The sequence below is a fragment of the Lynx rufus genome, unplaced genomic scaffold (assembly GCF_022079265.1).
Source record: "Lynx rufus isolate CCGP_SWC_20201006 ecotype Redwood Valley unplaced genomic scaffold, mLynRuf1.p SCAF_2, whole genome shotgun sequence".
Lineage (NCBI taxonomy): Eukaryota > Metazoa > Chordata > Mammalia > Carnivora > Felidae > Lynx > Lynx rufus.
The window spans coordinates 13,678,148-13,705,480 of NW_025814834.1; the positions used below are offsets into that span (position 1 = coordinate 13,678,148).

Below are 27,333 nucleotides of genomic sequence, written 5' to 3' on the forward strand. Positions count from 1 at the left end.
CAAAGGTATCACTTCACTCAAGTCCTGATAAAATGTCAATGAATTTTAACTTATTCACTCTTCTTTCTGGCCCCCTTGGGGACCAGAGGAACTCCCGTGGCTCCTGCTTGGTACATGCCAACTAACTCTTCCAGCTTCTTAGGGTATACTCTCTTTCATACCTTATTAGGCCCAGCAAGTTCATAGCTGGGTTACGCTAGGACATTTCACCTGAGAGAAATGCAATCTCTAAATAGGGGGAAGTAGGGCACTTGTACCAAGGCTGAGGGTTTAGGAAAGTGTGCGTAGCCACCTGTCCTTGGGCCGTCCACCCAGATCCATGCTTCCAGACTCCAGGTCTCTCCAACCATGGCTTGACCTAAGCATAGCAGATCGGCCTTGGCTGGACACTTAATCGTCTCTGGACGATTACCTCTTAGATCATCAACTTACCTCTTAGATCATCTATTTGGTTTTCAGCTGTGTCTGCTCTCCCTCTTCCAGTGATGAAAACCTCCTGTCTGGAAGGAAGAGAAAATCTAATGTAAAGATAAGAATTATTCATATGTCTCTGTTACTGAGCTGTGTTGGGAGTTAGGAAACCTCACCACTCCAGTCCTTGCCCCATCACTAACAGGGTAGATGATAAAAAAGACATTTAGCATCTCAGAGCATATTTTCTCACCTGTGAGAAGAACGGATTAGACTAAAACCCTTTCATTCCTACCAGTATTTATCTGCTCAGATAGGTCACAGATGCCCTTATGAACAGTTAAAAATAAAGGAACTCATCATGGACGATGCCCTCGTGTCTAACCGTTTATCTTCGCTGATTCAGGTTTCTTTTTCATTGTCACCTTCAGGGGCTACCCCACCCTCCAGTGTCCTCTCAAGGGCCCATCACCTTCAAGTTCTCTTTTTTTTTTAATTTTTTTTAATGTTTATTTATTTTTGAGAGACACAGACAGAGCATGAGCAGGGGAGGGATGCAGACACACACACACACACACACACACACACACACACACACACAGGATCTGAAGCAGGCTCCAGGCTCTGAGCTGTCAGCACAGAGCCCGGCATGAGGCCCGAACTCATGAGCTGTGAGATCATGATCTGAGCTGAAGTCGGACGCTTAACCGACTGCGCCACCCAGGCGCCCCTTCCTTTGAGTTTTCTAACCATCTCCATTCATCACAGACCTGATACCATCATTTCATTCAAAAGCATCCACAATGCACACCTCTTACGCTTTTTGTGTTGTCTTTTCTTTCTTTCTTTTTTTTTTTTTAATTGTGAAATGAATGGCTTCCCCCACCATTAAGACAGTTTTTGTCATCACGGAGTGTGGGAGATTTGAGGAAGTCAGGAGAGGCATCTGGTTTGGTGCCCTGAGAGGCAGACAGCACCTCCACATGTGGTCTTGACAAAGGTGAGTTCCTGTTCACTAGGAACTTATGGATGCCTTCTCTGCACTGATCTCTAGTAGCAAGAGGTTCATGGTACTGGCTGACCTTTTGTTTCCCACTCCTTTTCCTAAAAAATTGCCAAGAACCTGAACTTCAGCCCGTGCATTCTATGCCTGCCCCTGGTGACATATGCCATACGATAGATAGCCCAGACTCTCCAATGTGTTCTGGCTCTTTGGCTTACGATCAGACTGTGCTATTCCTTTGCCTCTTTTCTCCCCCTATTCTGAGACAGAAATCCATGATTCCTGGTGCAGACACTCTCCCATTTCAATTGAGCCTTTGGGATATACTTCTGGAGAACAATTAAAAACACTACTCATGTATTTACCTGTCAGAACTTCTTTGGGTTAAGAGTGGGAGTAGGCCACAAGGAGTTAGAGAAGTAGACAAAAAGAGGGAAGAACCAAGGGAATATCAAAGCCCAAGGTGTTAGCACATGTGCTGTGAAGAAAATGTTGGTGCTGATGTATATAATGCCTCTTAGAGGATTAACAAAAGGAAAAGAGGAAATCTACAGATGTGCTTTGATTATTTAAAAAGAAAGTTGTTTTCATGTAGGTGAATTGTTTACTTTATTTCCCAAGGTATATGGAGCAGAATGAAAAACTTCCCACGTGATTAAATAATTTATGTTTATTTGTTGTTAATGCAATTTGATTTCCACAGTAAGCGTTAAATATACATAGAGGGTAACCATACTATCCCGAAATATCTATATAGCCGTGACCTGGTAAATGGATTTAAAAATAATCCAGTGCACATAAGCACTTAAGAACTTGGTCTTAGAAAGAAAGAAAAGAAGAAAGGAAAAGGGAGGGAAGGAGGGAGGGAGGAGGAAGGAAGGAAGGAAGGAAGGAAGGAAGGAAGGAAGGAAGGGAGGGAAGGAAGGAAGGAAGGAAGGGAAAGAGGAAGGAAGGGAAGGAGGAAGGAAGGAAGGAAGGAAGGAAGGAAGGAAGGAAGGAAGGAAAGGAGGAAGGAAGAAAGGAAGGAAGGGAGGGAGGAAGGAAGGAAGGGAGGGAGGAAGGAAGGAAGGGAGGAAGGAAGGAAAAAAGGAAGGGAGGGAGGGAGGGAGGAAGGAAGGAAGGAAGGAAGGGAAGGAGGAAGGAAAGAAGGAAGGAAGGAAGGAAGGAAGGAAGGAAGGAAGGAAGGAAGGAAAGGAGGAAGGAAGGAAGGAAGGAAGGAAGGGAAGGAGGAAGGAAGAAAGGAAGGAAGGGAGGGAGGAAGGAAGGGAGGGAGGAAGGAAGGAAGGGAGGGAGGAAGGAAGGAAGGGAGGAAGGAAGGAAGGGAAGGAGGAAGGAAGGAAGAAAGGAAGGAAGGGAGGGAGGGAGGAAGGAAGGAAGGAAGGGAAGGAGGAAGGAAAGAAGGAAGGGAAGGAGGAAAGAAGGAAGGAAGGAAGGAAGGAATAAGGAAGGAAGAAAGGAAGGAAGGGAGGGAGGGAGGAAGGAAGGAAGGAAGGAAGGAAGGAAGGGAGGAAGGGAGGGAGGGAGGAGGGAGGGAGGGAGGGAGGGAGGGAGGGAGGGAGGAGGAAGGAAAAGCCAGTTGAACCTCTTGTTTGTTCCATGTGATTCCTATAACTTCATCCTCCTTGGTTTTTAATCTCGTCACATGGAAGGCTGGGTGCTGAGAATTTTAGAAATATATAGAGTTCAGTCTAACTCTAAATTTTGTGTTTCTATCTATGGTGAAAATGTGAGGCTAATTTTAAAGTCAACTTATAAAGATGAATCAATCTTGCCTGTCTCGTGCGAAGGGCTATGTGAATTCATGAAGTACGGCTAGATGGGAAAACTTAGCTGCTCGAAACTTTCCCCTTCTGTGCGGGAGGTCCAACAGGAGCAGAAGATTCCTGGACCAGAGGAGAGTCGTTAGGAACCCACAGAGTTTAGGTCAATGAATGTTATCTAATCTCAGAGCCAAGTCATTTTATGTCTGGTGGCAAGTCTCTTAACTGGGAGGTCCCACTGGCACCCGCTGTGGCGTATCCTGGGACCGTGACCTTAGGATGAGCTTGTACAAACTTGAAGTTACGAGATGAATAAAGGTGGAGAGGCTGATGTAAAACCTGGTGATTATAGCTAATAACAGTGTGTTGTATGATTGAAATATGCTCACAGAGTAAAACTTAAATGTTCTTACCAAAAAAATAATAAAGATGTGAGGTGATGGATATGTTAACTATATGGAAGGAATCTTTCACGATATACATGTGGTATATGTGTATCAAAGCACCAGTGTGCACTTTAGACATCTTACAGTTTTGTATGTCAGTTACACGTCAATAAAGCTGAAATATGTTTTCAGAAAAGACTAGCTGGGACTTTACTAGAGGACATTTCAAACCAGTATCTGCACTCATTCAGTTACTCATTCATTGATCTCTTATAGTTGTTTATTGGGGGGTACCTCATCTTAAAAAATCAAAATAATTGATTTTGAATTAAATAGAAAACTACGTATTAATGGAAATCTAGATTAATATTTATTATAGTTATTTTCTAACAGGGAAGGGGGGGAATTAAGATGTGAGAGGTCATAACATGTTACATTTCTACATTGTTTGAATAGTTTGCTATTAATAGATAATTTACTTTTTAATGAAAAAGTGAGGACCACCTGAGTGGTGCAGTGGGTTAACTGTCCAACTCTTGATCTCGGCTTGGGTCATGATCTCACAATTTTTGAGTTCAAGCCCCATGTCAGGCTCTGCACTAATGTTGCAGACCCTGCTTGGGATTCTGTCTCTCCTTCTCGCTGACCCTCCCCTGCTTGTGTTCTCTCTCTCTCTCTCTCTCTCTTTCTCTCTCTCTCTCTCTCTCTCTCTTTCAAAATAAATAAACTTATGAAAAAATTTTTTAAAAAGTGAAAATCATCATTGGCCAAGATAGAAGGGAGCGTTAAGGGAAAATGATGGAAATTATAATCTTGAAATTAAAAGGGTTTCTATTTTGTAATTGCTTTCAAGTTTTCAAAAGGACTTTTTGTTTCATATATACAAAATGAAGGAAGTCTTTCAGTTTCTTTTTTTCCAGGCTTAGGATTCCACATGCCACATTATAAAGAAATGATCCATTCTTTCCCCAGCTTTCTCGGACTCAAAGATTTCCTGAATCTTACCAGAATGAATTGGACAATCTTGTAATGGTCCTATGCGATCACGTGATTTGGAAGTACAAAGATGCACTTGAAGAGACGAGAAGGGCAAATCAAAGCGTTGCCAGATTTCTTAAGGTACAGTTAAAAAAGTTCACAGTCCCATACAAGCCTTCATGATAGTGAATGCAAGATATTCTAAATGTTAATCAACTCACATCTCCATTTATGATAAAAGAGTCAAAACTTAGCACTATTAGATGAATACTTTTATCTATACATCTTACTTTTTAATATTTTGTTTTGATTTGGGGTGCCTGGGTGGCTCAGTCATTTGAACATCCAGTTCTTGATTTCAGCTCAGGTCATGATCCCAGGATTGTGGGATCGAGCCCCACATTGGGCTCCACACTGAGCCTGAAGCCTGCTTGGGATTCTCTCTCTCTCTCTCTCTCTCTCTCTCTCTCTCTCTCTCCCTCTTCCTCCTCCCCAACTCACACACTGTTTCCCTCTCTCTCTCTCAAAGTAAAAAAAAAAAAAAAATTAATATTTTTTTCCAATTTAGAGTCACAGAAGAAAAACCAAGCTTCAATAAAAGTATCCATTTGAGTATTGTCAAATCATAGTATTTCTAAATATTTTTTAAGTGAGATTTTTAAAGGAAAAGCTGCAATATGGCAATATTTTCTTGGGCATTTCTCCCCTTGGAGTAATGTTCTGGATTGCCTGTAGCTCTAGTAATGATGTCAAATAGCCGCTTTGGGAACTTAGGGTAATTTGGCATTTTTATTATATTACCTCCAGGCTCTTTTATACATGATGAAAATATTATGCACCAATCGCATTTTAAAAATGATCAATTTAAGTATTGAGAAACTACTTTCTAACCTCAGTATATATATACACATGTATATAGTACTAAAGTTATATTTCTTTGGGTTACAGATTGAATTGAGAAGGCAAAAATGCTAGTCAAGAAAAAAAAACAAAGCTAATGTAGAAGGATGGTATATCATTTAACAAATAATACATTCAACTAGAAACATGTTTTTCTTCTATTCCTTCTTTTGCCCAACTATTGACTATTATATCCTTGATGAAGCCACTTTTCTTCTATCTTTATGATACAAGAATATACTGCATAAGTGTGAGAATTTATAAATAAATACTAACAATATAAAGCCAAGAGGCCATAAAATTATTCCAAATCATCTTTGGTGAATTTTAATCCAGTAAAATCTGTTTTTAATATATTAAACATCATTTCAAACTATACACCGTAGTTGGTCTCATCTCACATTCACTGTTTTCTCCAATATTTTGCTTCTTATTTTTGCTTTTTACTTGCTTTCGGAAAAAAAAAAAAAAAGACATGGTCAAGATTAGGGATGAAGAGGGTCGAGAAAAAATTACTATAGTTTTATACCACATTTTAAGATGTACAGGAATAAAGTTTATTACTATGCTAGTAGGTTATTTGAAGTGCTTGGTAGAAGAGGAAATTTGGAAAAAATGATAAATTGTCCAATTTGTAAGCAAATTATGTCGAAGAAACATCTGTAATATTCTTCCCTAAATTGCAAAGAATGATGGCTAAGCAAGTCTTTTAAAAGGGGGAAGACCCTTTCTCTATCTTCCTTGGCTTAAATGCTGTGTGCTTGTTGGGATAAATATGTTTTCCTTGGAGCTTATGCATCCAAAAGTTGCTGCTTGTACATAAACTAATGTCAGAATTGGGAGCAAGTAAAAAATGTGGAAGATTGAAAAGGACAGCATGGAGTAGAAGCCAACGGTGGTCCCAGTAGTTTTGTGAAATGTGTGGGCTAAAAGCAAGGATTGACAATAGATGAACAAATATGGTCTGTAAGATACATAGATTACATGGACTGCAAATCGAAAGCAATACCTAGGTGAAGTTTATAAGTGAAAAGAGTTGAATATGTTGTACATTATAAAAGTCCATTCTGCAAGCACTGTTTTCAAATTGTAGTGTTTTTTTTGTTTGTTTGTTAATGTTTATTTTTGAGAGAGAGAGAGAGACAGAGAGAGAATGTGTGTGTGCATGCGGGAGCGGGACAGGGGCAGACAGAGGGAGGGGAACAGAAGATCCGAAGCAGGCTCTACACTGTCTGCACCGAGCCTGACGTGGGGCTCGAACTCATGAACCGTGACATCATGACCTGAGCCAGAGTCAGATGCTCGACCGACTGAGCCATCCAGGTGCCCCTCAAGTTTTAGTTTTAATGGCATTTACTTGACACAGAAGACTTTTTTTTTTAACTTTTTGTGAAGATTATCAGATGAAATCTTTTGAACTAGGGGAGAAAAAGGGAAAAGGAGACAGAATGATTTTTTGAATGTAAAATTAATGTAGTCATTTGGCACAATGCCTATGAACTGATGAACTTTGAGCTTTCAGCTTCTCCGCTCCTGCTGTTGGCATTGTAAATCTCATATAGGGGCACCTGGGTGGCTCGGTTGGTAGAGGGTCCGACTCTTGATTTCAGCTCAGGTCAGGACCTCACGGGAGGTTGTGAGCCTGCAGCCCGTTTGGCACTCTCTCTCTCCACCCCTACTCCACGTGCTTGCACGCCCATGTGCAAACACACTCTCTCTCAAAACAAATAAATAAACATTTTTTCTTAATCTCTTATATTCCCGGAAATCTGATAAGAGTGCTCTGCTCACTTTGGGCTTCAAGTGACTTCTGCTTTTGGTTATTAAATTTTACAGCAGCGATCAAATACTGCGGATCAGTTGGCATTGGGATTTCACAATTGAAAAATAGTTGTAACACCATAGCTGTGTCAAAATTGTTTTCCAAGAATGGAGAGAGCAGTATGTCTGGTGTGGGCATATAAAAATGTCCTAGGTGAGGGGCGCCTGGGTGGCTCAGTCAGTTAAGCGTCTGACTTCGGCTCAGGTCATGGTGTCACGGTCTGTGAGTACGAGCCCCGCGTCGGGCTCTGTGCTGACAGCCTGGGGCCCAGAGCCTGCTTCAGATTCTGTGTCCCCCCCTCTCTGTCTCTGCCCCTCCCCTGCTTGTGCGCTCACTCTCTCTCTCTCTCTCAAAAATAAATAAACGTTAAAAGAAAATTAAAATAAACACATAAATAAATACATAAATAAACATTTTTTAAAAATGTCCTAGGGGACAATGTGCCTTCCTCCATGATATATCATGGGAAAGTAAGATTTTTGCAACAACTAAGCCAAGACCTGTACATTCTCTGGGTATTCCGTCCTGAAAGTAGATGGGATGCAAATGGGTCCATGGAGACCTGTGTGGCTTTTGTAATTTTTCTTTTTACTGCCAATCTGGGTCACAACTCCACCGTACCTGAGCGAACCCATCTAAGTACTCTTCTCATGCACGCCTGATACCAAGGAGAGAGCAAGGGAAAGTTCCTTGTAATTTGTATTTTCCTGCTCAGACAGCCGTGCCTCTTTACCCACATGGCTGCCTAATGGCTTTATTTCAGCCAACTTTGGAAACCATCTAATATAGGAGCCCGTTTTAGTTTGGTAGCAAAATACATTTAAAGAAACATCTGTGAGGGGCGCCTGGGTGGCTCAGTCGGTTGAGCGTCCGACTCCAGCTCAGGTCACGATCTCACAGTTCGTGGGTTCGAGTCCTGCATCGGGCTCTGTGCTGACAGCTCAGAGCCTGGAGCCCGTTTCAGATTCTGTGTCTCCCTCTCTCTGACCCTCCCCCATTCATGCTCTGTCTCTCTCTGTCTCAAAAATAAATAAACATTAAAAAAAATATAAAAAAATAAAAAGGCTTTCCTGACCCATCGCTGCCACCCCTATTCCATACCCAGTGCTGTACTGCAAAGGATCTTCCTTCGCCCTACAAACCCCAGAGTCAGATTACTAAAACACGGTAACAAAATGGAACTAAGTGATTAAAGAATAGACAAGTAAAAGCTAAAACCTTCTGTATAGAAAGGAAAGGAAAGGGCTATGATATTTCACTGCAGAACTCTAAGTGTTGTTCAAATAAAGTTGACAAAGAAGGGTTTGTAACTTTCTGGTGTGCGCGCTCTATCTAGTGTTTTAATTAGTTGCCATACATGGGTGAATGCCTAAATATGCTGTCGAGTTTTTTTAAACATTTATTACACAACACATTTAGCTAAATATCATTTTACTGCAATATATTTATTCATCTTTTCTAAAATCTTTAACGATCTTTGAAGTAAAAATATCTGAATTTACAATTTTATATTTTTTTAGCGCTGTTTTACATTTATGGACCGGGGCTTTGTATTTAAGATGGTTAACAATTACATCAGCATGTTCTCCTCTGGTGATCTTAAGGTAAGAACCAAGTGCAGGCGGGATTGCTTTCTAAACCATTGCGTTATAAATAAATAAACTAGTCTCTGTGTCTGGCTGCCTAAAACCTTAGCCTGTGCATTCTCCACATCAAAAAATAATGTCTATCCCAGTGAGAGGCAGCCTTTTAAAACAGTTCATCTGAGTAGGCTCCCAAGTCCTTTCTTAATGGGGAGGCTGTGGCATGTGGAGTGTGAACATGAATGTGTGATGTTTCACTCCTATTTCCGGTGGGTGGTGAAAGGAGGGATTCTTTTCAGCCACATTTCTTACAGCCCAGTTTGCTTGACTGCCTTGGTTTTGGCACTGAACGTCTCACTTTTCTGAAATTGTTCAGTCTGGGGCAAAATAGGACAGTTGACCCCCTCTTCCTAAATAGGGAGGATGTGTCGAGAGAGAGGCTAGAGAGCAGTGATTCTCCAAGTGTGGTTCCCAGACCAGTGAGCTGAGAACTGACTGTGACAGGTGGAGCCCAGAAACCTGTGTTCCAATAAGGCTTTCAGGTGATTCTTAGGTACTCTCAAGTTTGAGAACCATTGAGCTACAGTTGGGCATGTGCTGGAGGAAAATAAGACTGGACATGGGTGAGATCGTGAAAGCTGTACCAGTTAAGGTTCTCTGGGTTGCAAGCAACAGAAACTTACGCCAGTTTGAGCAACGGGCGAGTATTAGAAGAGCAATGACATCAGTGAAAGAAAGAGATGGAAAGCTGGGCTTGAGAAGGAGCAGGGACTAGGGGACAAGAGTCATTGCAAAGGAGGAACCATGGGCCAAGCTCTGCTACTGCTTAAAAAATACATTCGGACCATTTTCTTTCTCTTAAAACTCGGCTTAAGATTTACATTCCAGAGAGGAAGTGTGTGACCAACCTGCTTTGGGTCACATGTCTGCCTCTTAAGGAAGGAAGACAGGGCACCTGAGTTAATAGTTCCCCAGTAACCTTTGCCCATTAGGAAGAAGGAAAGTCCCCAAGGGGTAATTATCTTGGTACTGGGAAAGAATAACAAATCTACAGAGGCCAAAAGTAAATAATGATCTTATATCCTTTCATGCCACGCTTAGGAATCTGAATATTATTTTTGGGGCAGTGGAGATTTACTTTTGACTAGGGGAGTTACATGATTCTATGTCATTTGGGTTTTGAGAATCCAGTTTCCTCTGTAAATATTTTTTGAAAGAATATTCTTTGTTAGTGCCCCAATTATGCACGAAATTCGCAGAATATCCTTTTAGGTATAATTCAAGGAGACCTTAATTATGTACTCTCTTAGAGAGAAAACAGAACATACTCATTGAAAAATAATTAACATACAATTTAATTATGCTCCTGTTCACTTTGATGCAAAGGGTTAAGTCAAGCACTATTCTCGTTTGAAACGACAGTATTTTAAATTATTAAGCAAAATTGCCACAAAATAGAATTCTAAAATAATCTGAGCAAATGGAATATGTTTTATTTTGTTAGCTGGTATTAGTGAACACAACCCAACTGAGTCTTAAAAATTGATTACTTAGTCTGCATGTCAGTGAAAATAGAATATTTATGAATGTGCTAATTGTTCCTTCTTATGTGATTGTTTTTAACACATGTATAAAGCTGTCTTAGACCATGTCTAAATCCATTTATTACTGTCCTAATCAAAATATCATTGAGAAGACAGGCCTGTTTGCAAGGCAGGAAAAAGACGAATTTCAGTAACTCAGTCTGAGAACAAAGGGCCTGCGGAGAGAGTTAGTCTAGTCTTGGATCACATGCCCCATTGACGTCTTTAGCGCTGGATCCCAAGAGGTGATCACAGGGAACTGTCCTATGAGCTGACTGTGGTTTTAGAGCTCTGTGCATGTGGTGACGTACAATTCCTTTCAGAATAAACACGTTCTGACAGAAGCCAAAAGAAGTGGAAAATGCACACTGCACAGAATTGGATCTCACAGCGGCTCAATATGGGTTACAAAAGGGATCATTTCCCAAGGAGGCCTTGACCGATCTCCAAATTTAGGGAGTCCAGGGGCACCTGGCTGGCTCAATCTGTTAAGCATCCGACTTTGGCTCAGGTCATGATCTCACTGTTCGTGGGTTCGAGCCCTACATGGGGCTCTGTGCAGACAGCTCAGAACTTGGAGCCTGCTTTGGATTCTGTGTCTCCCTCTCTCTCTGCTCCTCCCTCATGGGCCATTAAACATTAAACATTAAAAAAATTCACATAAAGGGAGTCCTACCCTATTTGCCACTTCAGGGGGACAAAAGCCTGTCAACTTAACAATTACCTGGTGGTCACACAAAATTAACTACATCTTCTTTTTAGATAGAAAATTCAAGTGCAGATTTTTTCTTAACCCTCTTGGTGTATAAATAATAATCATTCGGTTTGCTTTTTTTTTTTTTCCAGACCTTATGCCAGTATAAATTTGATTTTCTTCAAGAAGTATGTCAGCATGAGCACTTTATTCCTTTGTGTCTCCCCATAAGATCCTCAAACATTCCAGGTAATAACTCCCAGAATGCTCATCAGTTCCTGCAAAGTGAACACTCGTATAAGTTCGTTTGTGTGACCTTTGTGTGTTGTTGTTTTCCTGTTTCCTCGGTCTTGATCTCCCCTGAAGCTGTTACGTGGGCATTAGACCCAGGTAATCAGGTGAAGACACCAAGAAGTTGGTGTCACGTGGTGAAGAATGTGGCTCCATATTTCTCAGTTTTTGTCTAGATTTCCTTTTTCATTAAAGAGAAAGCCAACAAAATTATAAAATCGGTGAACATAAATCAAAGAATTTTAGCCTACAACAATACTTTGACTCTACTGGCTCCAAAAGAGAACTCTCCTTTGATTTTGAAAGGCTCAAAATTAAGGGGGGAGAGAAGTTATACTTTGTGAGTACAAATTCACTTGAGGTTATCAATTAGTGTGTGTAATTGTGTTAAAATGCAATTCCTCAAAATGAGTTTTATACAAAAAAAAAAAAACCTTGTTGCCTTGAAAACGAGGAAGGAAGGAAGGAAGGAAAGAGGGAGGAAAGCGGGAAGGGGGGCACCATTGTAAATACTTGGTACCTCTGGATTAGAAGGAGGTGGAGACAGTTGCTTCCCATTTCTATATTTACTATAGCTTAAGTGGTCCACCGAAAATCTTTTCATGTATAACTTTTATTAATGTATTGCATCTATACCAATATACATAGATACCAAGATGATCATCACACATCTAGCTCTCAGAATACAATCAAATATCAGGATGCAAAGAAACCATTAAAATGATTTAAGAACTTAAAATACTCTGCTTCGACTTCACCCTGCATCAATAGTGAATCATCATGTTGTACACCTGACATCAATATAATGTTATAGTCAATTGTACCTCAAGAATGAAAGGAAGGAGGAAAAGAGGGAGGGAGGGAGGGAGGGAAGGCAGAAAGAGAGGGAGGAAGGAAGGAAAGAAAGAAAAAAAGACCTTCCTTCTAAGCAGTGAGTAAATTATCCACAAGGAGCAGTTTTGATATTCATGGAAAGCAGAAAAAAAGGATGGTAAAGAGCCTCCTTACATGTATTGTAGCTTATACTGTATGTATCACACACTGGGGCGCCTGGGTGGCGCAGTCGGTTAAGCGTCCGACTTCAGCCAGGTCACGATCTCGCGGTCCGTGAGTTCGAGCCCCGTGTCAGGCTCTGGGCTGATGGCTCAGAGCCTGGAGCCTGTTTCCGATTCTGTGTCTCCCTCTCTCTCTGCCCCTCCCCCGTTCATGCTCTGTCTCTCTCTGTCCCAAAAATAAATAAAAACGTTGAAAAAAAAAAATTTAAAAAAAAAATAAAAAAAAAAAATACTGTATGTATCACACAAAACTAATATTTTGGAGGGAAAATAAAATACATTATCAAGCCTATAAACGTTTTGTCATTTCAATCTTCAATAAAAGCTATAACATTATCCCTTTGTTTCCTAATTTATGAAGTATATTTAATCTAAATGCCTTCGTAGAAAAAGAGGCAGAAATGTCATCTTGGACAATAACATTTTTCGCCTTTTGGTTTGTTTTGTATTCCTTTTTATTTTTTTATAAACTATTGCCAACTTATTATTGGGTTAGACAGGCTGGTTAAGATACTCAAGAAAAGCAAACCTGTTGTACCCTTTTGATCCTAGTTGTTTACTGTTGATCTGTAACTCAGGAAAAGGCCTCATAGTCTCCTTGTAGATGTGATATTATCAACGGTGAACATAAAAATACATGTTTCATTGCATGCGGATTTCTGGTAGAAAAATAAGTGTTCAAGTAAAAGGCCAGGAATGAAAATAACTCTGTTCATGACATTCCTTTTTAAGGAAACAACCAACCTATGGTATTTGTCTTCAAACATAAAGCTTTTTTGAGGAGACTCACTTAGGTTTTAGGATAATACAGTTTTTCAGTATAAATTACCCATAGTTCATGAATATAACGTGTATGTATGTGTATATCTTATTTGTTTATTTATATTAAATCCAGATCCCTTGACGCCTTCAGAATCAACTCAAGAGTTACATGCATCAGGTAAATAATTATGTTTTATATTAGATTCTCTAAGCATCAATAAGTACATCATAATCTGATAATATTGATTGGTATAGATACCACAAATTTCCAGATGCCATTTCCGGATGCCAAAAATAGTCATGTGTTTAATATCATACAAAAGTTGTCAACAAGCTGACTGAACTGTTCTCTTGTCACAGATAATTAAATGCTTCCCCAACCTGAATTCTTTCATAGTTTATTCTCCAGAGTTTGACATTTTTTTTAATTTCCCAAATCATCTGAAATTTTCTTAGGGTACCTCATAAATAAAATTCCTTGATACATGTCATAACATGTTTGTTCAGTGTAACTAGCTTTATATATTTCTGTCAACACACCGCAGCCTGGTTTTTCAGCTAGTTTCTCAAGATTGAGGTTGATTATTATTTTTGCTTGAATTAGGTTCATAACTTAAAATAGTCTGGGCAAAACTTTTCTCTAGTTTTAGGTTGGCAATTACAAAGTTTTGTTCCACTTCTGGCCCCTCACGAGTACTCACTATTTCGTGGAGAAATATTTTTAACCTAACCAAGCCCTTGGACCTCTATCTCCTGACCCTCCCATTCCCTGCTTTTCCACATCCAGTGGCATTTTCATGGACTACAAAACTCCTTATGTTTAATTTGCCCCTAGTCGATTATGGACTGGAATATTCCAAGAGATCATTACATCTAACGGGTAACCGCGAGGATTCACGGACATAACACCTCTACGGTGCTTAGCCTAGTGTTGGCACTCAGTACATGTTCCAGAAACGGGTGCTGGTCCTGTTGTTAACAGTTACATTTAGGGAGGACATTGGACAACTCTTACTGGAAATTTTGACGTTCCAATTTCTCCCTGATTCAGGCACAAAATTTTGCAGCCCCGTTTGGTTTCCCTCTCCTTGCTCCTTCACGTCCTTCAGTCAACTTACCCTGGTAATTTTTCTTCTACAACTCGGGTCCTTCTGTTCCATCCCAGACACATCTCACTTCTTCGCTCCCTGCCTTGTGGCCGAGCCTCCGGTATTATAGCCCGCTCCCCACATTTCCCCCACAGAATAACTCATTTATGTCCTGTCACCATGTGAACAAATGAATAAGCACAGGTCTGATCAGGCCACCGATCTCAATGCCATTGGTGACTTCACACTTTCTACAGAATTCACTGCCAAATGGAGGATCCCAGGTCCCAGCTAAAGAATGTGTGCTTTAGTCTCTCCATCACCCAGCCCCAAGTGCCCCTCAAGTCTCAATCCCCACCCCCTCCTTGGCTGCTGTGCTGACTGGCATCCCCCAACCTGTGTTTCCCACACACTGACACACTGTGGGTCTTCAGAAATCTGTGCCATGGAACCTTTGTCCTCCCAACCTCTTCTCTTCCACCCACACCCTCCCACCACCTCCATTGGCTCCGGGCCCCCTGCACCTCCGACCTTCAGCAGCCTCGAAGGCCCCTCTCAACATCTTCCTGCCAGTGATGTCTCCTGATTCCTCCAGACAGAAAGCGAGCTCTTCTCCTCTCAGCTCCTGTGACACTGTAGACACGCTACTCATGGAATTTGACTATTGGTAGCAGTATACTCTCCCTCATTTCTCCTCTCTGTAGCGAGACTGCGTTACTGAACCCCTCCCCGGTAGTGAGAGAGGTTGGTGGTGGTTGGATAAACCTTTCTCGATTATAGAGTGATCATTTGACTTTCAATCACATGCCCGCTTTACTCTCCTCCCAAAGATATGCCTGAATATTCGGTCACGAATGAATTTTGCCGCAAACACTTCTTAATTGGAATTCTACTTCGAGAAGTTGGCTTTGCCCTGCAAGAAGACCAGGACATCAGGCACTCAGCTTTAGCTGTCCTAAAAAATCTAATGGCTAAGCATTCCTTTGATGATCGATACAGAGAACCCGTGAGTGATTTTCTCTTCTCTCTTCCCTAAACACCATTTCATGGCTCACTGCATTAAATGCATATCAAACCTACAGTCTATTGATTTTTATGCGAATCATTTCTCTCGGCCACCTTCCCACCTAGGAGAAACAGACCCAGATAGCAAGTCTATACATGCCCCTGTATGGCATGCTTCTGGACAATATGCCAAGGATTTACCTGAAGGACTTATATCCTTTTACCGTCAACACATCCAATCAAGTAAGTTTACAGACTATTTCAAATGTGCATTTTAATCAAGAGTTCACCCACTTTTTGCCCTGGATAGCCATCTTCCCCCACCCATGAGCAAACAGAACACTGCTGCTAGCTATTTTGAGACATCCACGTCAGTCTCCTTTGTTCCGGATTGGTCCCTGGAGCCTTCTGCCTCATCCACGTAGTCGACATTTGGGTTTCACTGTCCTCTCTTCTCTGTATCCACCCCCCAGTTCTGTCCAGTTTTTACCAGGTTCCTCTGTCGCGTGCACAGCCCCATCCTCAGTGCACACCCTCTCCCCCTGCCACCTTTCCGCACGGGCTTTGTGACCACCTGGTGTTAGAGTAGCGGAGGGCCTCAGTCACACCCCAGGAGTGGCCTGTTTGTCCTCCCTCCCCCACTGAGCCACCGTCGTGGTCACACAACAGGCCATGTGAATGCAAGATATTACTCTCTCGCGGTTAGGAGCTAGGCCTTTGGAATGCTCTTTAGAGGAAGACCTTGTGTAAATAGTAGCGACATCAGTTACTAACAATGTAACCTTCGATAAGTCATCCAGTGTCTTTATTTTTTTTTTAGTGTTCATTGATTTTTAAGAGAGAGAATGTGGGTGGGGGAGGGGCGGGGGGAGGGACAGAGGATCTGAAGCGAGCTCTGCATTGACAGCAGAAAGCCTGGTGCAGGGCTGGAACTCACAGACTGTGAGATCATGACCTGAGCTAAAGTCAGACATTCAACTGACTAAGCCACCCAGGCGTGTCTATCCAGCCTCTTTAAACCTCTGCTTTCTTATTTATAGAATCGGATAGAATTCCTACATTACAGGATTCTTAGGAGGATTAAATTCTCTAGTAGAAAACACTAGGCCTAGAGACTGGTACATAATAAGTATTTGGAATTAGCTTTTAGTAATAGTAATATACGTAAGATAACTCATGATAATCTAGAGTGTCATCCATAAAACAACAGTAGCCATTCCAACCAGTTTATAGCTAAAAGATAGTAAAAAAAAAAAAAAAAAAAAAAACACGTAAGTCAAAATGTGACTAAGAGTATGGTTGTGACTGTATTCATTTTCATTGCTTGCTTTAGCAGAAGACCTTTGCTGGAATATAAAAGATCAGATCAAATATCGTCGAACTGAAAGTGTAACAAAGAAGGCATATGTGGGTTTACAATGTTGAAATGTGGCGATTCCCATTAATCTCTTCTGTGCTTCGAATACAGGGGTCTAGAGATGACCTCAGCACCAATGGAGGATTTCACAGCCAGTCGGCTATGAAACATGCAAATTCTGTGGATACATCATTTTCTAAAGATGTTTTAAATTCCATAGCAGGTACTTAAGACCTTGCAAAAACACTTGTGTTTAACTCTCTTCCATGTTTACATGACATATCATTGTGCTTTTTACCCACTCCATAATCCAGTATGCATAATTGCTGTATGTCAAAGTACACTCTATTTATAGAGCTAAAGAGTCTCTTTACATATTTCTTGGAAGCTCATCCAGGGGCTTCCTCTTCTACTTAGCATTCAGTTTTACTTGACTCAAAGAGCAATCTACTCAGATGTTACCAAAATATTTCATTCTGGAAACAATCTTTTAAGTTTTCATTGCATACAACCTTTTAAAATATAATAGCCCCAACAACTTCGGAATTTATTTCTAAGAACTATTTTGGAAATGTCATCTTAATTTCTTATAAACTGTCAAAACTTGAAAGCTTCTCCCCCCAAAGCATCCTTATGAACTTGCATGAAAGCGTTTTTAAAAGAGAACCTTTCAAAAGCTGTTTAAGGAATCAAAGGAACAAGCTTTACCTTATTTCCATTTATACTGGTCTAAATTAACGAAATCCTTAAGGCTGGCATGGCCACCGTGATCATTCTTAAAACGTCGCATGTCTTCAATGGCAATTCCAGACTCTATCATGTCAGCCTTCCCCAATGCTCCTACCACCTCAATGATCAACATCTGTTTGGGTCATCGTTTTAGCTCTGTGTGTGCGCCCATTACATCTCATTACCATCTGTGTGCTGTGGCTTGTGTTTGCAGCATTTTCATCAATAGCTATTTCTACAGTAAACCATGCTGACTCCAGAGCATCCCTGGCAAGTCTTGACTCCAACCCAAGCACCAATGAGAAGAGCAGCGAGAAAACAGACAACTGCGAAAAGGTGGGGCTTCTCCTCCAGTTACCCAGCACCTGGAGAGCCAGCACCGCCCCCCCGCCTCGCTAATTCAGTCTTTCTTGGTTCTTCCGTTCCTAGATCCCTAGACCCTTGTCTTTGATAGGGTCAACCCTTCGATTTGACAAGTTAGATCAAGCAGAAACCAGGAGCCTTCTCATGTGCTTTCTTCACATTATGAAGACAATTTCAGAGGGTAAAGAGAGAGCCCTTGAAAATTAAAATTTTTAAAAAGGAAAAAAAGTTGAATTTCCGAGAGTCTCATGCTACATGGTGTTTCCTTCCAGAGACGCTGATTGCCTACTGGCAAAGAGCACCCAGTCCAGAGGTGTCTGACTTCTTCAGCATCTTGGAGTAAGTTATAGAGTTGATTTGTTAACCTGTTTTTTTCTGGGAGCTTCAAAATGGTTCAGCATACCATCCTTCATTCTAAGGACCCATATGTCCTTAGAATGTCCTACTATCTATCAGTAGTAGTCATGCATAAAGTATGCATAAAATCATCTTTTCTTTTAATGTACTTCTTAAATGAACAGTTTGTATAAACAAAAGGACATGAATAATTGGAATGTGGCCTTTTTTTTTCCTTTCTAGTGTTTGTCTTCAAAATTTCAGATACCTAGGAAGACGCAATATAATAAGGTAACAATTTTTAAATTCCACTAGGTTAGTCTGATCTTTAAAAAAATATGACATCTATTAATGTATATCAGGTTAGACTTCAAGGTATATGTTAGAAATCTTAAGGCGCACAGAAGGATCGTAAGGTTGACCACAGCGTAGACATAGAAGTTTGACACTTGCCATGTACTCATCATAGATCTAGGACTAGTTAAAAGCTGTCTAGGGAGAAAAGCACAAAACATACATTTCTAAAAGGAAGCCACATTTCCTGTATCGTCCGAGCTAATTTATCTATCATTTTGCATGGATGTAATGTAGAAGATTCCTATGAACCTTCTACATCCAATGTGAATACATCCAATGTGAATAAGTCACAGGAATAAAAGGTACAGCACAGGGAATACAGTCAGTGGTTTTGTGGTTTGGGGACAGATAGTAGCCACACTTATGGTGAGTGCAACATACATAGACTTGTCAAATCACTATGTTGTACACATGAAACTAATATAACGTTGTGTGTCAACTGTACAACGAAAGAAAGAAAGAAAGAAAGAAAGAAAGAAAGAAAGAAAGAATATACTCCCAGTAAGCTGAAAAGAAAAATTAATCTAGAATAACTTTGTGTTGACATTGTTTTCTCATGAGAGACCACGAAGCCCCCAGCACTTTCGCTAAACCCCCATTTCCCATTCCCAAAAGATGATGTGATTTTATCTTTCATAGCACGCAGACTATTTCATTGTTCAGTAGTCGTGTTGCCAGTGGCCGGTCTTTATTTAAAAATAAATTACAAATACTGAACTGTGATTAAAACCTCAGTTTCCCTTGCAGGAAAATTGCTGCGGCATTTAAATTTGTGCAGTCCACCCAGAACAATGGAACTCTCAAAGGCTCTAACCCTTCCTGCCAAACATCAGGTCCCTTGCCACAATGGTAATGTCGCATTTGCTTGATATTTGTAATCATATTGTGTTTATGCGTATGTGTGTGTGTGTGTGCGCGCGCGCATGTGTGTGTGGTGGAGGGATACGGATGCTTCCACATGTGCATGCACAAGCAGGCACATGCATATGTATGTATGCATACACTTCAAACCACATGCAGAAACTCTCCTCGATCTGCTCCGCTAGCTTGTGCAAACCTAAGAGTCAAGGATTATGACTTATTTATGTGCACTTGGGGCACAATGCCATGCAGTGGATGGAGGTTAATAGTACCGTAATTTAACTGAGCCCGAAAAGACATCATTCCAATAAATGACTCATTTAATGTTTGCTAACCTCCTAGTGACATATCAAATGTGAGGTCGTATCTCCCCATACCTTTCAGTCATTGTAATACGTTAGCAGTGTCCTCAGAGCTAAAATTGGTTTTTATCTATTTATTTTTTTTATGTTTATTTATTTTTGAGAACGAGAGAGACAGAGTGCAAGTGGGGGAGGTGCAGAGAGAGGGGGAGACACAGAATCCGAAGCCGGCTCCGGGCTCTGAGATTTCAGCACAGAGCCCGACACGGAGCTTGTACCCACAAACCGCAAGATCGTGACCTGAGCCGAAGTCAGACGCTTAACTGACTGAGCCACCAGGTGCCCCTAAAATTGTTTTTGAAAGGGTCGCAAGCAGTGAGGAAACATGGATGGCTCCATAAGCTCGTGTTCGATTTCCTAGCCATTACACCGGTTTGACTAGCACATAGGGCCTGGAGTCATCCTTTATGAACCTACCCTGTGGGAGGATTTTGCCCTGAAATCCTACTTTAAATCTCCCCTGAGTCTCATAAATAAGAATTCTTTGCTAAAATTTTCTCCAGTTTGATTTATTCTTCCCAAAGTTACCATAATGATATGTAATATGAAAATGGCTATATTTTAGAAAGAATTTCAGAAATGAGAAAGTAGTATATAACCAAAAAACCATGGAGTAAGTTTTGCCTCTTAGCCCATAGGGACTCCTCGAAGTTGCCCCTTGTGTGAAAGCAAATGAGAAAATGTAATAGGCGTGTTTTCCAAATGGTAATAGGAGAGAAGACTATCAACAATGACTTTCTGCCTTTAAAGACAATAGTAAGGTACCTGAGGTCACTGCAGTTTTGTTGACGTTTGGTGGATTAAATTGCAGGCTTCTTCCTGAACCATCTAGACACGTCCTGGCCATTCCTACCCCTCCCCTCCTAGGCACCAGGATTTTTCCTCCAGAAGCTCCAGACCAAAATAGACCCAAAACCTGGAAATAAATCAGTCCCAAAGGTCCAAGCCATACAAGCCAGAACTCATTTTTTCTTGTAGCTTCAGGGCTCCCCTAACTACTGAAAACCACAGTTAGGTCTTCTGGGCCTCGATCCATCCAGAGCATTTGATGTGGTCAAAACCAAATAACCCCTTGAAAAATGTGACCAAGAGAAAACCATTGCCTCTTCTATAGGCTTGACTCTTCAGGGTGTCTCTTATTGCCTACTTTACTCAAAAAAAAAAAAAAAATGTTTTATTGCCTTGGCCAAATGATAGCAGAAATGAAAGTCAAGAATGGGAAGTGTCTTTACTCCCACATAACACTGGCTCTTTCCACCAGGTGGGAGTGCCAAGGAGACATTGAATGAGAGCTGTTGCAGACATTATCATCATCCTGGAAATGTAGCTGCACCAGGGTCCCCCCCCCCCAGCTCTCTCCCCTACGAGGATGGAATACCATGGAATTCCCATGAAATCTCATGGTTTCATTAAATAATAATGAATATGCTTGTTCAGACTTAGTATCTATTATTCTTCTATTACCCTTTGGTACCGAGCATCCTTCTGAACCCTTTTTTGGCTTAAATAAAACCTCTCCGAAAGCACTCTTAAAAGTCCCTTTGATCATGTCTCCTGTAATTAATATTTTTCATAAAACATCTCTGGGTAAAAGTTGTTTATATTGGACTCAGTCTAGAATTTTTGAATGAACATTTGTATCTCATATCTCTCGTACCATAACCTATTTTCTTATTTAATTTTCAGGATGCATACCACGTCCGCTCATGAAGGACATAAGCAGCACCGATCACAAACTTTACCTATAATTCGAGGCAAAAATGCACTTTCTAATCCCAAACTCTTACAGATGTTAGACAATACCATGTCCAGTAAGTAAACGAGAAATAATGGGACCGAGACGGCTAGTGGTGTTTCTCTAGATGCGTGGAAGACATTAAATACGTTAGAATGTTTCAGAAACGTAAGGAATGTTAGTGTGTTACTGAGACCGTTGCTTTTCAGGCTTGCTGTAGCCCAGGGAATTTTTCTCAGAGGAAAAAGATCAGCAGAGAGGGAGTTTAAAAATTGAAGTGTCCTGGGGCGCCTGGGTGGCGCAGTCGGTTAAGCGTCCGACTTCAGCCAGGTCACGATCTCGCGGTCCGTGAGTTCGAGCCCCGCGTCAGGCTCTGGGCTGATGGCTCAGAGCCTGGAGCCTGTTTCCGATTCTGTGTCTCCCTCTCTCTCTGCCCCTCCCCCGTTCATGCTCTGTCTCTCTCTGTCCCAAAAATAAATAAAAACGTTGAAAAAAAATTAAAAAAAAATTGAAGTGTCCTTATAAGAAAGGAAACAGGCAAATCTCTCAGGATAATGTGCTCCATGTAGCTCCTCTGATGTCAGGTGGATTTGCTATTGTCAGGGTTATGGGGACCTCTGTCAACCAGATTATTACTGTCTGCTGTTTGGGACGAGGAGAAAGTTGTCCATGTCCTAGAAGCACTAAGTGTGATATATTGAACCTGGTGATGCGCACATTCCAGCTTGTGAATGAGGAAAAAATGGAGCCCAGTGTTTTGTATTGTGTACATGTTAGTGGTTAGGGACATGTGACGAAAGGCAGATGCCTTCACCTATGAATATATTTAGGGCCTTTAATGGCCACTAAGGCACACTGTCCACTGAGACTATACATTTAGTCTATTAGAGTAGGAGCCTAAAACTTGCCCCAGACTGAGCATGAAAGGACTATGACTCTGTCAATGCCTAAATCAACGGAAAAGAAGTAAAAAATAATGGCAAATGGGTCACTCTTGTCTACAGCTGACATATGAAAAGGGCCTACACTCTTAGTTTGAGTGGCTACAAGAGAATTGTCTGGGAGGCTTAAACAACAAACATTTATTTCTTATGGTTCTGGAGGGTGGGAGGTCCAAGGTCAAGGTACCAACAGATTTGATGTCTGATGAGAACCCTTTTCCTGGTTTGCAGATGGCCACCTTCTTCTTGTGTCCTCATATGACAGAGAGAAAGGCTCCCTTTCTGGTGCCTCTTTTTATAAGAGCACGAACCCATTCATGAGGGCTCCGCCCTCACGAGCTAATTACCTCTCAAATATCCCATCTCCAAATACCATCACACTTAGGGCTTCAACGCAGGAATTTGGGACAACACAAACATTTAGTCTATAGGATCCGTTAAAGCCTCTGTCTTTAGACGGACAGTCTTTAGTTTTTGATTCAGCCAATAAGGTAATTGAACCAACAAAAGCACTTTGATTTCATAAAGTATTTATCAAAACACCAGAAAACAGTGAAAATGTTATAATAGAAGAAAGCCCTTTATGGAATACAAAGAATTTTCTTAGACATTTATGTATGTTCTACTTCATATTTTGTAGGCAACTCCAATGAAATAGACATCATGCACCATGTGGACACAGAGGCCAATATAGCTACAGAGGTGTGCCTGACTATCCTAGACCTGCTATCACTCTTCACCCAGACTCACCAGGTAAGTGTGACTATAACATCTTCTGCAACATGATAAAACGGGAGGTGGAAAAGTCATGGGAAGTCAAGAAAAAAAAAAAATTTTACTGCGGCACCTGGGTGGCTCACTCGGTTAAGCGTCCGACTTTGGCTCAGGTCATGATCCCGGGGTCTGTGAGTTTGAGCCCTGCTTCGGGCTCTGTGCTGACAGCCCAGAGCCTGGAGCCTGTTTCAGATTCTGTGTCTCTCTCTCTCTCTCTCTCTCTCTCTCTGTCCCCTCCCCTGCTCACGCTCTGTCTCTCCCTCCTTCAAAGATAAATAAACATTTTTTTTAATTTAATATTTTATGAAATCAATTAACGTTACATAAATCAGCCTAAGTGTCAGTGGAAAAAGTTTTACAACTGAGACTCAGAGTTTATCAGAAGTTGACTAATGCTCAAATGATATACATACATGTGTATTTCACTATTGTCAAATAATAAATATTCTTCTTTGCTTCTCCTGCTTCACCCTCAGGCAAGCCGAGCTGACTGAGAGTGGGACTCCACTTTTTCAGACTCAGGGGGAGAGACAAATGATGGCTAGATCCAACAGACTAATAATGCTGAGCATCTTTTCGTGTGCTTATTTGTCATCTGTATATCTTTGGTGAAAATAATACCTACATAGTGGTAGAATGACTTAAGTTAAAAAGACTGACCATACCACGTTTTGGCAAGGGTATGAAAAAACTGGAACTCTTATCCACCAATCGCGGGCATGCAAACACTCTGGAAAACAGTATGGCAGTCTAAAAAGTTAAACGTGTATCCATTATGTGACCGGCCATTCCAATACTAAGCACTTACCCAGGAGAAATAAAAGCATTTGGTCACAAAAACCTGTGTACACAAATGTTCATACAAGCCTTATTTTTAATAAGTGATGAAAACAACCTAAGTGTACATCAACAAGTGAATGGATTTAAAAAATGGTGGTATATCCATACAATAGAACACTGCTCAGTTACGCTCAGTTACTGTCTGATGCCATTTATATAAAATTTAATAAACTCAAACTATAGAAATTGTATGCCAGTTATACCTCAATAAAGATATTTGGAATATTAGCTCAATCTAATGAGCTTACAGATGTTCGGGGTTGAAGTAGGAACAGTTGGATCCATTGAATAACGTCTACACCAAATTCAATGATTATGCCAAAAAATCCCTGCTTTCAGGAAAAGTGTCAGCATGGTGGTAGAAAAAAAACAAACACCATATTTTAAATCTTTATTACTCAGTGCAAATGTCAGTCAAATCTCAGACATCTTAAAGGCCCTACCGATGCCTACGAGGACCTGCCTCTCTGTGACCCCATCTCCTACCTCTGTCCCGATCTCACCCCATGCTCTGCTCAGGCTCCTCTGCCCTTTTTTTTCTCAACTTTGAACTCATAAGCTTCTTCCCAACTCATATCCCTGGTACTAGCTGCTTCTCTCTTCTTGGATAGTCCCTTCAGATCTGCCCATAGCCAATTCCTTCAGCTCACGTGTCAGTTCATCCATTAGAGGGTCTTGGCTGCCCACCCTACCTAAAGTAATCCTTGCCCAAACCAGTTACTTTTTATTATATCGCATCATTCTGCTCTATTTTCTTATTTAGTAATTTTTTCCAATCCCTGCTGTGTAAGTTTCATTGGGAACATAGACCTTATCTTCTTATTCAACACTATCTCCATTACCCAGAGTTGTGCCTACCACATAGTAGGCTCACAGTAAATATCTTTTGAAAGAATACAGGTGCATTTTCACTCATCCTAAATAACTTCTGTGTTGAATTTCCAGAGACAACTCCAACAATCTGAATGTCAAAATTCCATGATGAAAAGGGTCTTTGACACCTACATGGTCTTTTTCCAAGTCAACCAGTCAGCCACAGCGCTGAAGCACGTGTTTGCCTCCTTGAGACTGTTTGTTTGCAAGGTAAGAGTTCTCCTGGTTCCAGTGAAAGCTCAGGAAAGGATGATAATAAACACGTGTTAATCCTTACATCTCTCAGTATGGAGGAAAGAAAGTCCGTTTCCTTCTATTTTGGCTTATTTGGTTTTATTAGAATATTTTTATTGGTTTTAATAAGCCATTTGATTCCTGGTCTTGACAGTTAACAGTCTTGACAACCTGTCTACTTGGATATCGAAAGGGAATATTATTAACACGTAGCCATCTTCTGGGGGGATCCTCAGTATTTGTGACAGAGAGTCGGGGAAAATGCATGTCATCATCTGTGATCTCCATTCATGCCAAGTGAAGTTTCCACCTTAAAGTAGACACAGCTGCCAACTTTTGAGGATCCCTGTGGTTTTACAATGTTGGGTGAAGAGGAAACACTTCAAAGCTCTCATTCACTAGTTTCGGGTTGTCATCATTGGTGCCTGGGATACTTACCATGTAGAGAATGATTATTTCTAGGAAAAAAAGAGAAATATTAATATGGACTTAAATAAATACAATTATATCTCTTCCACTTGCCTGGGTTAAAAAAAAAAGGCGGATTTGTTCTAAGGAATTTTAAAATACAAGCAGAAACACAGCAAAATGAAGGCATGTCCCCCCCCCCCGCCCCAACTTAACCAACCGTTCTACCTCCATAGTTTCCTTCAGCGTTCTTTCAAGGGCCTGCCGACCTGTGTGGATCCTTCTGCTATGAAGTCCTAAAATGCTGTAACCACAGGTCACGGTCAACTCAGACAGAAGCATCAGCCCTTCTCTACTTTTTCATGAGGAAGAATTTTGAATTTAACAAGCAGAAGTCAATTGTCCGGTCCCACTTACAAGTAAGTGCTTCCAGTTTCCATTAATGCTGTTGTTAAAGCCACTCTTCTGTTTCAGCATTGATAAAAGCCTCTAGGCCCCTGGGCAAGAGCTACCAACTCGTCTAGATTCCTCCTTAAAGAGACTCAACACACTCCACTCTGGTTCAGAGGAAGAGGGCAGCTGGGCAGAAATCAACACAGCCCATAATTCCACTTTTACTTTTCTTCTGCCAAGGAACAGAATCAAATAGAATACACAACTCAGGAAACCGTGACTATCTCTAGGATGCCAAACCCCACCAGATTCCAAATCCAGACATGTCTTCCTTTAAGGCATCCCAAGATTCCTGCAACCTTCTTTAAATATTTTAAATTATAGGAAACACCCTAGATTACGTGGCCTTCTGAAAATTTTAAGGCATAAAGATGCTATTCTTTGGACCCACAGGGAGAAATCAATGGTACCTTCATCCAATCCAGTGGGTTTCTTTAATATTACTATTTCTGAGTTAGTACCTTTGGAGTTTTCTTTTTCTCTTCTCTTCTAGCTTATCAAGGCTGTAAGCCAGTTAATCGCCGATGCTGGGATTGGAGGCTCTCGGTTTCAGCATTCCCTTGCAATTACCAACAATTTTGCTAATGGAGACAAGCAGATGAAAGTAAGAAATGCTTTATGGACATTTTCAAAGACTTGGGAATAAACTAAACTGGATTCTTTTGTGAAATATCCAAATCAAAAAAATATATATATCCAAATTCTGTGTTTTGTGTATTGTGACTTAAACTGAGTGCTTACATTGAGTTTGCTTGCTGAATTGCCGATCAGCTCTAACACTGTCAGTCTATCATCTGTTGCTTGGAATTTCCAAGATGGGTGGTTGAATGAGATATAACAAGAATACTAACCACAAGGGGCGCCTGGGCGGCTCATTGTGAAGGTTAAGCGTCCCACTTTGGCTCAGGCCGTGATCTCACGGTTTGTGAGTTCAAGCCCCACGTCCCACATCGGGCTCTGTGCTGGCAGCTCAGAGCCTGGAGCCTGCGTCAGATTCTGTGTGCCCCCCCCTGCCCCTCCCCCACTGATGCTCTGTCTCCCTCTCTCTCAAAAATAAACATTAAAAAATTTTACCAAAAATAAAAAAAGAATACTAACCACAAATATCCAGAAATACAGTGATTCTCTCATAATCCTATTGTAGGTCAAATGTATTTAATCTTTCTTTTAGAAATTTCTGAAGACTTCTCCTTTAATCACAGTACTGAAAAGTCCAGGGATAAGGGCCTGGCATTGGGCATGGCTGAACCCAGAAATTAAAATGTTTTCACATTAATTCAAAAAGATACGTGCACCCCATGTTCATAACAGCATTATTTACAATAGCCAAGGCATGGCAACAAGCTACGTGTCCACCAGTGAACGCATGGATAAAGCAGTTGTGGTGTA

At 41.0% G+C, this 27,333-nt stretch overlaps 1 protein-coding gene across 5 annotated transcripts in view; it reads left to right on the forward strand.

The window, feature by feature from the left end:
- DOCK10 (dedicator of cytokinesis 10) overlaps positions 1–27,333 on the forward strand; it is a 271,137-nt gene that overhangs the window by 215,237 nt on the left and 28,567 nt on the right. For 4 of the 5 annotated variants that reach the window (XM_047082997.1, XM_047082998.1, XM_047082994.1 and 1 more), the window contains exons 28-44: positions 4,533–4,679; positions 8,781–8,864; positions 11,273–11,369; positions 13,362–13,406; positions 15,147–15,322; positions 15,448–15,564; positions 16,790–16,901; positions 17,622–17,743; positions 17,837–17,951; positions 18,043–18,109; positions 18,350–18,397; positions 19,211–19,312; positions 21,373–21,497; positions 23,003–23,115; positions 24,922–25,059; positions 25,728–25,910; positions 26,438–26,548. In XM_047082997.1, the coding sequence (XP_046938953.1) occupies positions 4,533–4,679; positions 8,781–8,864; positions 11,273–11,369; positions 13,362–13,406; positions 15,147–15,322; positions 15,448–15,564; positions 16,790–16,901; positions 17,622–17,743; positions 17,837–17,951; positions 18,043–18,109; positions 18,350–18,397; positions 19,211–19,312; positions 21,373–21,497; positions 23,003–23,115; positions 24,922–25,059; positions 25,728–25,910; positions 26,438–26,548 (1,902 nt within the window). The remainder of the gene's footprint in view (positions 1–4,532; positions 4,680–8,780; positions 8,865–11,272; positions 11,370–13,361; positions 13,407–15,146; positions 15,323–15,447; positions 15,565–16,789; positions 16,902–17,621; positions 17,744–17,836; positions 17,952–18,042; positions 18,110–18,349; positions 18,398–19,210; positions 19,313–21,372; positions 21,498–23,002; positions 23,116–24,921; positions 25,060–25,727; positions 25,911–26,437; positions 26,549–27,333) is intronic. The other variant, XM_047082996.1, reaches the window with a different exon arrangement.